Source organism: Sorex araneus, chromosome 1 (genome assembly GCF_027595985.1).
Source record: "Sorex araneus isolate mSorAra2 chromosome 1, mSorAra2.pri, whole genome shotgun sequence".
In the NCBI taxonomy this organism is placed as follows: Eukaryota; Metazoa; Chordata; class Mammalia; order Eulipotyphla; family Soricidae; genus Sorex; species Sorex araneus.
The window spans coordinates 123,335,970-123,349,451 of NC_073302.1; the positions used below are offsets into that span (position 1 = coordinate 123,335,970).

At 38.8% G+C, this 13,482-nt stretch overlaps 1 protein-coding gene across 3 annotated transcripts in view; it reads right to left on the reverse strand.

The window, feature by feature from the left end:
* Positions 1–13,482, reverse strand: part of RANBP3L (RAN binding protein 3 like) — a 58,626-nt gene that overhangs the window by 11,301 nt on the left and 33,843 nt on the right. For 2 of the 3 annotated variants that reach the window (XM_055139961.1, XM_055139974.1), the window contains 9 exons: positions 13,357–13,425; positions 12,268–12,342; positions 10,615–10,686; positions 9,681–9,820; positions 8,192–8,295; positions 6,582–6,666; positions 3,824–3,926; positions 2,734–2,864; positions 1,714–1,834 (listed from right to left, as the gene is read on the reverse strand). In XM_055139961.1, coding sequence (XP_054995936.1) covers positions 1,714–1,834; positions 2,734–2,864; positions 3,824–3,926; positions 6,582–6,666; positions 8,192–8,295; positions 9,681–9,820; positions 10,615–10,686; positions 12,268–12,342; positions 13,357–13,425 — 900 coding nt within the window. The remainder of the gene's footprint in view (positions 1–1,713; positions 1,835–2,733; positions 2,865–3,823; positions 3,927–6,581; positions 6,667–8,191; positions 8,296–9,680; positions 9,821–10,614; positions 10,687–12,267; positions 12,343–13,356; positions 13,426–13,482) is intronic. The other variant, XM_055139968.1, reaches the window with a different exon arrangement.

Sequence of the window (13,482 nt, forward strand, 5' to 3'; positions counted from 1 at the left end):
CCTTCCAGGGGATTTGTCATTTCTGAAAGCAAAGTAAACCTTACAGATTTTTTTCTTCAGAGTATATTTTTACTATTGTACTGTAAATAGATTACAACTTGGTTTTCAAATTTAGCTTTATATGTTCTAGGACTTAACTTTAGGGTTTATCTTAAGTGCCAGAATACATCTTTTTAGTATATATATTTTTTTTACTTTTTGAGTTACATCTAGTGATGCACAGGGGTTACTCCTGGCTTTGCACTCAGAAATTACTTCTGGAGAGGCTCAGGGGATGATACGGGCTGCTGGGAATCAAACCCAGGTCAGCTGCGTGCAAGGCAAACGCTCTACCCACTCTGCTATCGCTCCAGCCCAGTATAATATTTTAAATGGTTAAAGTTGTAGAAGTCTTTTCAGGGTCTAGAGATCTGAAGAATATTGATTTAGAACTCATAACTTATTTATATTAAAATGATACATATCCTTATAAAAGATACATCTGAAACAAAAAAATTTACGGAGTCTTTTCAGTGGTGTTTGGGGCCCACCTGATTTATATCCAGTGATACTTATGTGGGTGCCTGTGGTATAGGGATTGAACTCAGGCAGCCATGTGTACAAGGTACTTGTTCTTGAGTTATTATCCTGTACCATGAAACAAAAATTTTTAACTATTAAGATTTGACACTTAAGATCTGAAACCAAATAAGCATATACAGGCTGCATTCAACTTGTCTGACAACCTCTGATCTCCTCAATATTGACCCACCTCCCCACCACAGAATTTTGCTGCACAACTTATTACAGTTTGGACCCTGAACAATGAGTACTCGATGTGTTATTTTGGATACCAGAACTCTTATGAATCATCCCAGGTGACTGATTCCAGATTTTGGCCATTGTTCTGCCTGCAGGAATTAATGACCTCACACCACTATTTCCTTGGTACCAGACCCTTTGTCTCAACCTATGCACCATGTTTAGAATAATAAGGATAAATTATGGAGAGATTTCTTTAAATTATAATTTGGGGCAAAGGGTGGGCCATACCTAGCAGTGCACAGGAGTCTTTTTTGGTTCTGTCCTCAGGTATGGCCCCTGGGTGGTGCTCAGGGAGCAATATGTAGTGGTGGGTTGGAACCAGGGTCAGTTACATGCAAGGCGAGCATCTCACTTCCTGTGCTATGTCTCTGTCCTTCCACCAGATATTCTTTTTTAGAAAAAAAAAATTCCACTTAATTTTTAAATGTTGGGGGGTTTTGTTTTGGGGCCACACCTGGTGATTTTCAGCAGTTATTCCTGGCTCTGTGCTCAGGAATCACTCCTGGTGGTGCTCAGGGAACCATATGCCTTCAAGTAACCGTGAGAGCCATCTTTTGATGAGTACTGGGCTTTGTCAAGGATGAGTTACGTGCCTTCTTATGATGTTTTCACAGTCACACCATATGTCATGGCCTTCTGTTATCCTTCTTTAAGCTGATGCAACAAGGACGGAAAGATTAAGTAACTTGTCCAAGGCCACCAGTTAGTGATGGAACCAGAATGGGGCCCTATGTAGTCTGACCTCAGAGCCTGCTTTAAACACAAGCTCCAACAGTGTGCTAGATACAATATGGCTTTAAAGCCATCTGATTTAGTGACATATTTCACAACACATCTCAGAAGAATGAATTTCTGTCATGGCAATGCTACTCCAAGAAATAGCGGCTTATTTATGTAATAATTCCTTACTTAGTCTAGACTGGAAGGTCCCGCAGTCACCGCTCGCTGTGTCATTCAGTCTGAGAGCACCTCTGCCTCGTTCAATCCAGGACTGTGTTGTTTTGTTGAAAATAAAGAGCTTACAGTTGATCTGAAGGAGAATTTTTTTAATGTAAAAATATATGACATTCAAAAAATATACATGTGGAATTCTTTTTTTGAAATAAATGATTTCCAATACTCTTAACACTTTTATCTGTTGATCTTTTACCAGACTAATCTTAGTTAATGATTTATGAGCCAGTTTTCAACTGTTAACCTTTAAAAACATACAGGTTTTAAGTAGTGCAAACATCAACAAGGAAAAAGATATCCAAAATGAAAAGCACACCCACCACAACTGGAAACAGTTGTTAACATTCCTTTTAAGATATTTGCACCGATATATATATTTATGTATATATGCATATTTATACAAATCAATACTATAGATGTTCAATTTTTCCTCCCATAAATAGAAATACATCATGCATGCTTTCTATATTTTACTTTTTTTTTTTTTTGCTTTTTGGCTCACACCCAGTGATGCACAGGGGTTATTCCTGGCTCTGCACTCAGGATTCACCCCTGGCAGTGCTCAGGGGACCATATGGGATACTGAATTGAACCCGGATCGGCTGCGTGCAAGGCAAATGCCCTACCTGCTGTGCTATCGCTCCAGCCCCGGAAGCTTCTAACCTTTATTTAAGTCTCTTAGTCTTTATGAGAACTATGCTTCTCTCTTTGTGTGTTAGGAAGTATGGAAGGAGCACACCTATGTATGCTTGAGGGTACTCTCACTAAGGGATGCACTAAGGAATGTTCCTAGAGGAGGTCAGGGACCATGTGATGACAGGGACCAAGACCTCCTATGAGCAGAGAGTATGCTCAGTCAGCTGTGCTACCTTTCCATTCCCCCACATTTTAAAAGATGTTCATGTTGATGGTCATTTTATTATGTGTCTGTAATACATAAGTTCAACCAGGAAGCACAGTGCATAATATACAGACCTTTAACACATTATGTTCTGCTTCCTCCCCTGTTATCACAACAATTTTTTCCAGCAAGCATTTTGATGATGGCGTAGAAGAGAAAGCAGCAGCTGATTCAATGAGTGATATATTTTTAATAGAGTCTGTTCCTGGAGGAAACAGAAGAACACATAAAGGACCTCATTTTCTCTACTGTGAACGCTCTTTTTTTTTGGGGGGGGGCTATGTTATCACACAGATTTCCTTAACTTTTATAACAATATTTCCTGAAAAAAAAAGTCAAACTACATGAAATGAGGTTAAGTCTCTTTAATAATACTCTGTATCATTAAGTCAAAAAAGGGGGTTGGAGCGATAGCATGGCGGGTAGGGTATTTGCCTTGCACTCGGCCAACCCAAGTTCAATTCTCAGCATCCCATACGGTCCCCCAAGCACCACCAGGGTAATTTCTGGGTGCAAAGCCAGGAGTAACCCCTGAGCATTGATGAGTGTGACCCAAAAAGAAAAAAAAAAGTAAAAGCTTATATAATATGTTATCGTGGAAATTCCCACCAAAAGCCAGTGAAAAAACCAAGTAGCATTCCTTGAGAAGTGGGGAGACTCTGCTTTATTACACCGGTGGACCAGTTGGAGCTCATGCTCAGAACTGAGTGAAGACAAAGGCAGGAGGTCCATTTTACAGAGTATCTGATGGGGGATGGGCGTTTGCAGGCAGCAGGCAAGAGAGTCTAGGATAAGAAATTCCCAAGCACGGTATTTTTCAGAGCGCCATCTGGATCACCTCGAAAACATGAGCACTTTGAGCTACATTCCCGGGTTACCAAGGTTACAAAGCAAGGCTACATCTGAAGGACATCCAGAATGCATTCCATGGTTACATCATGTCAGCCAGACTCGGCTGCCCCTTGGTGGCTCTGGCTCTCTGGTGTTAGCCTGTTTGAAATGTGGGCAGAGGTCTCTTTTTCTCACCAATGTAACCACACTTCTATGCCTTAATCTTTACCAAAAGTTTCTAAAACAAGGTCGTTGTTTTGTCTTTAATCTATGTGAAAGAAATGACATAGGAAAACGGGGTGGGGAAAACGAGATAAATAAAATCATTCTTACTTGAACTTGGAGAATCAATAGGAAATTTTAGAGTGGATTTGAGTAGTTTTTCCTTGGTGTAAGAAACATTTTCAGTTTGAGTCTGGGTGAGTTTTTGAATACCCTAGGTGAAGAGAGAAAAAAATGTATCATTAAATTTTATCCTAAATATCTGCAGGAAGCCAAACGATACCTTTGTTCTATTTCAACATATTGGCAAACAAATGCAGCTACTATTTCTGTTTGGGGATTTCTATGTGCTTATCAGACCTGGCTGCTGAGCCTTAGAAAACAATCTACTCACCACCCATATACTTGGGTGAGACCTTGTTAGGGGGTTAACAAAGGGAAATATCATAGCCCCAAAGGAAAAAGCGATTGTAACATGCTACCACAAGATTAGTCAGCTGCTGGAAAGCAGTGCCACTCTGGTCTGTGAACATATTCAGTATTTCCAGTTATTCATTCTTTGTATGTCCACTTATTAGAGAAATTAGAAACTTATCCAGAAAATGCACTGGATGTTTCAGAGAGCTTCCTTATGGAAAGAGTCCTTATTTTTTGACTAAATGCATTTGTGCAAATAATTGCTTTAAGGCTGTATTTTCAGGATCAGCACGTGAGTTGTGATCAAGGCTTCAGTGAGAGAAAAAAAATGTCTGAGTGATTATCCTGCCATTTATACTCTTGTGTGATCTTCTAGGGAATAGGGAGTATTGGATAATGCTTCAGGATGGACAAGTATGGGTTTTCCCTGAGAGTCTTAAGATCCTTTCACTTTATTTAGCTGTACATTAAGATTTTCCATTTTAAGAAAATAGAGATGAAGGCAGAAAAGGTTTAGCGATTTAGCCTAAAACTATGTGGTCAGCGAACAAGTCAGGTGGGTATCCTGGCTCCAATTATGATCCATTCTAGTTAGAATGAGCTGGAGGACAAATCTAGAATGAGCTGAGAAATAAAATCAAGTTTTACTAGAACTCATGCTGTCAGAGGATCTTATAACCTGAAAGAGATGGGAAGGCCACTTTCCCCTGTAAGCCAAAGTTAAGGATCCCAGAGGGAACTGCACACATGCCTTCTCAAACCAATTCCATAGCTCCAATTAGAGTTTTTGCCTAGGTTGCCTAGGTCTTCCCTTACTAGATGATCAACACTTCTAGAGCAGAAAGTCATCTTTATTTTACATCACCACCTATCCATTCCAAAGGATATGGAATAAATGTTTCTAAATTTATTTCATCAATTCATTCAGAAGGTCTACTCTGGTTCAGATTCAAGGTACTGACCAACAGCTCTCAGATTACTGAAGTTTGCCTTCAGCAGAATACCCAGTACTTTTAAGCTAAAAAAATCTATGATACTCTTGAAATTGGGTATTAGCTTGAGGCAGGTTTAGAATCAATAAGGTTCTTAAAGTGATTGTTTTATGACACCCTTAACCATCTTGGCATAACTGACTTCTTGAATTGTTCTTTTGTAAAATATAAACTCTAACATAGGTTTTGAATGTCTATAGCATTCTTGAGATTCTTCATTTAGCTGAGCACTAAGACAAGCTACCCACCTTAGTTTAGCTCAGCCAAAGTTCAAGGCTGGGGAGGCTGAGGTAGGGCATTTGCCTTGCATGCGGCCCACCCGGTTTTCATCCCCAGCATCCCATATGGTCCCCAAGCACTGACAGGAGTGATTACTGAGTGTAGTGCCAAGAGAAATCCCTCAGCATCACTTGATATGACCCAAAAATCCCAAAAAAAGAGAAAAAGAAAAAAAAGAAAAGTTCAAAGCTGGGTAAACACTAGAAAAAGTATAAAGATGTGAGGCACTAGATGAAATCAGAGGTGCATTTTATGCGCAGCTTCCACTCTGCTGTAGACTTTCCTGCTGTACATTTTTCTGTGGTTAAAAAATTTATAGGTTGGAGGACAAAGAACTTACAGTTGCATGTGGTATGTAGCCTGGTGTTCAATATTTAAGATGACAGTTGGTATGGTTAGGGGTTTCCCCTTGGCAAGTATATTTCCCCAGGAAAATAAAGCACTGTTTTCTTCTGAAAGCTAAAGTGTGTGGGGAGCTAAGACAATACTTCTCAATGTAGAAGCTTGAAGAATAGAATTGGGTTAATGAGACCTTATTGGCAAGTTATTTTAAATGCACCTTGTCACAAAAAATTTCATTAAAAATATATTAAAATATTCACTGTCACTGTCATCCCATTGCTCATCGATTTTCTCGATCGGGCACCAGTAACATCTCCATTGTGAGACTTGTTGTTACTGTGTTTGGCATATCGAATACGCCACCGGTAGCTTGCCAGGCTCTGCCATGCGGGTGAGATACTCTTGGTAGCTTGCCAGGCTCTCTGAGAGGGGTGGAGGAATCAAACCCAGGTTGGCTGCGTGCAAGGCGAATGCCCTACTCACTGTTCTATCGCTCCATCCCATATTAAAATATTACAACCAGTTATTGCAAATGATTCTGGGCTTTCCTCAGATACATTGGTTTAATATGAGTCAAATAAATATTTTACATTTTTCATAAGTAATCATGTTATAATTGTACAACTCTGTTTCTCTGTGGAATCCTATTTGTTCTTCTAGGAGGACTTGCTTCCCATGAGAATTATTCTAGTTAAAAAAAAAAGAAGAAAAAGTGACTTTAATCCCAGAGGTTAAAAATTAAAAGAGTTCCCCAATTTAACATAATTTTGATTAACTTGTTCTCAGAAATTTGAAATGACAGCTCCTATATAATAATAGAAACATTCAACAAACCCTACCAAAACTCTTTCCACCATGTTTTCTCCGAATATGAAATCAGAGCCGCAGCTTTTAAAGGCTTTCTTATCCTCATTTGGTTGGTATCTAATAAAAGAAATAAGCATTTGCAGTCAAATATTAGGATAAAACCATTTTCAATCTCAGTGTGTGGAACAGTCATATAGTTAGATTGATGTAAAGCATAAGATATCTTTCTGTGATATTCACGAGATATGAAGGAAGGTACTGTCTTCCTATTGAGAGAGGTACTGCCAGAGATACATTTGCAACATCTAACAATTGGCATTGGAGCACTTGCCCAGGCCAGTCTGAACAAGTCTGAAGCCCTATCACTGTACTGATCATGGGGGAAGGGGAGGGGAACGTACTGTGCAGATTATGTCTACTTTTTGCTTTCCCAGTCAAATTCTCCAAACTGCACTTAAAAAAGAATTGAATCACCATGAGATACATCATTTCAAAGTTGGTCATGGTTTGGTTTTAGTCATACAGTGTTCCACCTGTCCCTTCACCAGTGTTAGTTTTCCACTCCCAATATCCCCAGTATCCCTCCCACTAGCACCCTTTTACCAGCCTGCCTCTATGGTAGGCAGTCACTTTCTCTCTCTCTCTCTCTCTCTCTCTCTCTCTCTCTCTCTCTCTCTCTCTCTCTCTCTCTCTCTCTCTCTCTCGTCTCTCTCCCCTCTTCTGGGCATTATGATTTGCAATACAAGTATTGAAAGCTTAGCATGTAAATCCCTTTACCTACTTTCAGCCCCCATTTCTTGTCTAGAGTGATCATTTATTTCCACAGTTGGAAGCTTGCCACAGTGGGGCACGGTGGAGTGGGGGTTGGGGTGAGATGTGCAGTTAGGATAGAAAAGGAACCACTATGACAATGATAGTTGAAAATGATCAATTCTCAATTTCTAAGTGACCAATGTTTTTAATTAGCAGAGATCTCACAGAGAAAGCCAAGTTAAGCTTCAGTGTGTATGTCTTGATTTAGTTCCCCTCCCCCCCCGGAAGCCCCTTTGAAATATTGAAAGTATTTTTTACAGGGCAAGAAATTTGTGGATATGCAGTCTTCTATGGCAGAAGTGCTCTAAGCTCTCCATAGCACCCCCTGCAGGTAACTGTCGGACCCTGTATGGGCCACAGAGCCCCAAAGATGTGAATCTATTATGTCCACAACTAGTTTTGATCATATTCCCAATCAAATAGGCCCTCCTCCTTCGTGATACTATCAAATATGAACTTCACTTAGCATATTTGAAATGCTTTCTAGGCTACTATCCATCCCGTGTCAATAAATGAATAATGCCCCTATCCCCGCCCCCCCCCCCCCCCAGAAAACTGTAAAGAGGAGAAAAAAGAATATGAAGGAAAGGGGAAGAAAGGGTCATTGAACAGCCAGATGCCTCACTAAATAAAAATTTCTATCTTCTTGAACATTCTCATAGAAGTCAGTAAGATAATGAAGGCAAAGCAATGTTTATTATGACCTTATTTAAGAAATCTTAGCAGTTTATCTTACAGGATCAGAAAATCATCTTCCACAAATTGTCATAATGATAAAAGAATGCAAAAATAGATGAACAACATTTCTCTCTGCTCATCATTCACTTACCCTGCAGACGTAGCACCTAAAGTATTCTGGTTCAGAGACAATTGGACTGAAATTCTGGCACTCGGTAAATTTTCACTTAGAAAACAGGCATTCCCTCCAGGAATCTAAAAGAAAATAAATTCATCAAAATATTCACTTAAATGGCTTTACTAAAGAAACATAAGGCTAAGGAACTACACTTAAATATGTGGGAAAAATAACATGTCATTTGATGTATATTATCTCATTTACTCCTCACAACATCAGTTCTCTATCATTCATATTTTACATAAGAATAAATTAATAAAAAACAACTGAAATTACTTGACCATGCTTGGGCAATTAGAAATAGAGAAGACATTTAAGCCTGGGTCTCTCTGACACAGGAAACTATAGACTAAGTCAGGATATTCAGTTTCTATCTCTTTTTGCTTTGGCTCTTTTAGTCAAATGGAGTTAATTCTCCTTTTCAGTTTAGTAAATCAATTTGGGGAAATTATTTAAACCCTCAAAAACTTTATGAGTTTCACTATCATGGCCACTCAATGTCAGAGGAAGTCCCTTTTATCTCTTTATTTAGAAACACTTGTCTGGAATGGAATTAATTAGTTGCTCTAATCATGTGCATATAAAACTCCACATTATCTGAATTATTAAAGAGGGAGTAGTTTTAGAATGGAAAGAAGCCTGTAGATGATCTGACCTGGTAGTCTCCAATATTTCATGGATATCTTCCTTCCTCCACTAGAAATTTGCCAAGATGTTGCAGGGAGCATATCTTTAAGGGACATATTTTCAACTTTATTTATTTGTTTGTTTGGTTTTGGTTTTGGACCGCACCTTATGGTGCTCAGGACTTAGTCCTGGTTCTGTGCTCAGGGAACACTCCTGGCAGGGTCTGGGGGGCCATATGTGGTGCCAGGAATTGAACCTGCCGCATGCAAGGCAACCATCTTACCCACTGTACTATTACTTCGGGCCCTCCACTTTAATTTTGTATCACACAGTAAAAATTATTTGGAGTGTTTTCCTCATTATAACTGAATTTGAGATCCAATGGTTTCCCAAGCCTTCCCGATGACACTGTATGCAGTTCTGGCTCCCTTATCCCATGAAGATGGGCCAAGAGTACTGACAAAGTAACGCTGATGGGTGACCAGTTGGGGGATACAGAACGTCTGTTTCTTTTTTGATTTCCATCTCCAGCCCCCTGCCACCTCATTGGTCTCCTTATGAGATATCAGTATTAAGAACAAAGACCTAGGTTCTCATTTACCTAGGCCTCTACTTTATAGCTTAGGACAGAAACCACAGTTTGTTCAGCAAATAACTCTCCAAGTGAAGAGAACAATTTGAATAGGATAACCAATGGTAGCTGGTGTTTCTCCGGTTTGCTGGCAACTTCAGCTCTAGAACAGAGTTTAGTCAGCCCCTGCCTATAGATGTGGGGGCCACAACCATGCACCCAAGGAGGGAGTGAGGTCAGGCCTACCATAAGAGGTTTTCTTGCCTTATGTTTTGCAATTTCTTTAGTCTTGCAGGGTTCCAGTGCATTGTGTCCAAACGTTCTTCTTACTTTTTCACATCTCTGTATTTGCGGTGGCTGCAAAATAGCAGGTCTTAGAACATGGTCGGAATGTTTCACAGGACCTTGAGGCATCAAAAGGAAAAGTATATTTGAGAAAATTTTATTTGCACTAATATAATGTTGACTTACCAGAGTGTACATGTTTGTGTATTTTTAGGGGAACAGTGTTACCACTCCCACCACCAAAATGCTACTTCTGCTGCAGATTACTGGATGCTTTCAGATCCCTGAAATCTCAGTTTTGTGGTCAGAATCAATGAATTTGTTTTCACTGAACATTGTCTGGCCCCTTGCTTTATTTCTTTATATAGCTCTTGTGACTTATTAGGTATTTATTTCAATTTCTTCTTTAGATTTATTATGCTTAGCATGAAGGGGCAGCATGTTTTTAATGAAATACTTATTCCCAGCAAGCTACTGAGAGTATCTCGCCTGCATGGCAGAGCCTGGCAAGCTACCAGTGGTGTATTCGATATGCCAAAAACAGTAACAACAAGTCTCACAACGGAGATGTTACTGGTGCCTGCTCGAGCAAATCGATGAACAGTGGGATGACAGTGCTACTTATACCTATTGTTGTCTAATTTAATTCTTACTTCTAAAGTCGTAACTGAATGGTTATTGTTCACGAATCAAAAAAGCCAGTGAATTAGCTACTAATCTCATGTACTTTTACTATTCATTTTGACCATGGCACCATTGCTTATATTTTCCTTCATGTTATTTCATTCAGTACAACTGCCATATCCCAACACACACACACAGACACACACGCATACACACACATAAATGGTAAATATGTAAAATGGTAAATATGCAAAATTTATGGGGAGCTTGCAATATGAAAACTATATACCTTGTTCTTCTTTGTTCAAATCAACATTCCTTTGCACAAGGGTTGATGTCATAAAAACGTTGTTTTTCTTCACTGTAAAAATACAAAGTAAGAATAGTTAAAATTAAAGGCAGAAACAGTCTTATACCGAACCTAACCAACAGATGTCACTGTTGGCACTAACAGCGGGTAGGCAGTGAGCTTGAGAGCCTGGATACTCTGAAAGCTGGGTGATGGGCAGGATGAGTTTGCTACAAAGCTCCCTTTACTCTCAGAAATGTAAGAGCAAATTACACCATTAAAGGAGTAGTCTTCTTTAGATTCATGATAAAGTATACTGATAATGCTTAAATTTCGCAGTCTGAAATGGCGGTGAACCTTTTGTCTGCATTAATACGTATTTCTTATAGAACATTATCAAACTTAACAAATTGTGCCTCTGCCCACTCTCTAATAACAGAAGAGTAGAGTAGAGACGGCTATTAGTTCAAGTTATTTTTGTATGAAATGTGTTGCTAGGATAAGAAAATGCTTGCAAGATCACTCTTGGCTACAAATTGCAGAAATAGCAAGCTTTGATAATTTGATTAATGGAGATGAGAAGAAATTGCTATTTCAAGTATTATAAGTGCTAGGGTTATTATATAATATATTATTATATTATAAATGATTTTAAATTTGTATTTCATTTAAATGTTTTGCATGACCTTTATTAATGAAAATCAACAATAAATGGCCCAAAGTTTTTTCTATTTCAATATCACATCATGTCACACAATGTAAAATGGAATGTTTCATTCTTCTATTGTTACTTTTTCACTCTTTCAGTGTGTGTCCCAAAGTATTATGCTAGGAACCAAACCCAGAGCCTCACACATGCAAGGCACATGTTCTGTTGCTGCTAAATCCTCAGTCTTAGAATTTCATCTCAAAGCATCAATTTTAGGGGACAAAGAGATAGTTTAAGATTAAAGTTGTTTCCTTGCATGCAACTAACCTCAGTTTAATCTCTGGCTTCATGTATGGTCCCCCAAGCACTGCCATAAGTGACCCCTGAATACAGAGCCAGGAATATCTCCCTAACACCACCAGGTATTGTTTCCAAAAGCAAAAAAATAATGCATCAAGTTTTTAGAACTAGAATCTAATATATCTTAAGGACAACTATATATTTTAAACTATGTGATTAGGCAACAGTAAATAAAATAAAGTGGGTCATTTAATAGAACTGCCTTATATAATAATTATTATAAACAAGAAGTTCTAAAAAACATCATCAAAATTGAACTTTGTGCCAAAAACAAACTATTAAGTATTTTTATTTCTGGCAGTGAAATTTGTAATTTGTTTTTCCAAGCTACTTTGCTAAAGCCTATAAGCTACTTGCTACTAAAATGTCAGAATTTGATGGTAACCAAAAGAAAGCAAGCTCATCATGACTAAGAATGGATTTTGTAAAGTCAGGACATGACGGGCGAGGGAGGGAGTGATAGCACAGCCTGCCGGAGGGTGCGTGTGACTGACATACACAGGGCCTGGGATGGGTCCCTGGGTTGGTCTCCTGAGCACCAAAGGTATAGCCCTGGGCCTCATGACCCCCTGCACTGTTGGGAAGGTCCTCCCCCAAAACATAACAGTCAGAATATGAGCCTTAAAGTTCCAGTTTTTCATTACCTGGCTCAGAAGAGAGGAAGGCTGGGAGGTCAGTAAAGGATGAGGATTTCATTTGTTTCTGTGATAAGGTTGACACTAAAAGCAGATACAAACTAAAGTCATCAGGAGTCAGATTTTACATCGTCTGGATTTTTGCTGCTTTAGAAAATTTTCTCTAATGACTGTAGCACTGTAGCATTGTCTTCCCATTGTTCATTGATTTGCACGAGCGGGCACCAGTAACATCTCCATTGTGAGACTTGTTACTGTTTTTGGCATATCGAATATGCCACGGGGAGCTTGCCAGGCTCTGCCTTTTGGGTGGGATGCTCTCGATAGCTTGCTGGGCTCTCTGAGAGGGATAGAGGAATCGAACCTGGATTGGCTGCATGCAAGGCAAATGCCCTACCTGCTGTGCTATCGCTCCAGCCAAACTTAAAAAAATCTGTATCTTATTTTTTAAAAGTAGCATGCCTTTGATAAAGTTTATAAATGAATTTCCATCAAAGTTTGTGTGCTTTCTATGTGTAATATCTATCAGGCATGGGTATGACTCACCCTACAGACAAGACAGCAGACATATATAACTGTGTTACCAGGCAGAGGGCAATACTCTTTGTTATATCAGGTTATCTGTGTTGCTTGTGCATTTTAAGAGAGGTGAACTAGTTACTGATTTACTCAGTATTCAGTATATGATAAAGTTCTTAAGCATAAAGATTCTTTTTAAAGGGTAGACATTTAAATAGATATTTACTTGGGGATGAAATGGCAATTTTCCCTAATTACAAAGCTAATACATGCTTCATGTGAAATATTTAGTGCCAAAATATTCCAAGATGAATAAAAAAATCACCATGTTTCTATAAACCCATCATCTAAGGTCACCATTAAACAAAGCAAATATGTTGTTCCCTGTTTAATATTGATAACTTGAATTCCTGGGAGTGACACTTCATTTTATTGGCTGTTGTTTTCTCATAGCAATAGGTTATAAACACCACCCAATAGATATACTTTTAAACACTAACTATATTAAAAAGTTGCATAGTAATTACACATGTAGAGAAAATATAACAATTAGCAGTTAAGAGTCAAATTTATACCTACCTCCTTGGGTCTGAGAATGCAATGTAAAAGATGAAGACCGTATACGCTTTCTCAAAAAATCATTATGTTCTGCAAGAAATTCAAAGGGTAGGGTAAAATGGCTTGTAATAAACCATTTTCAGTACA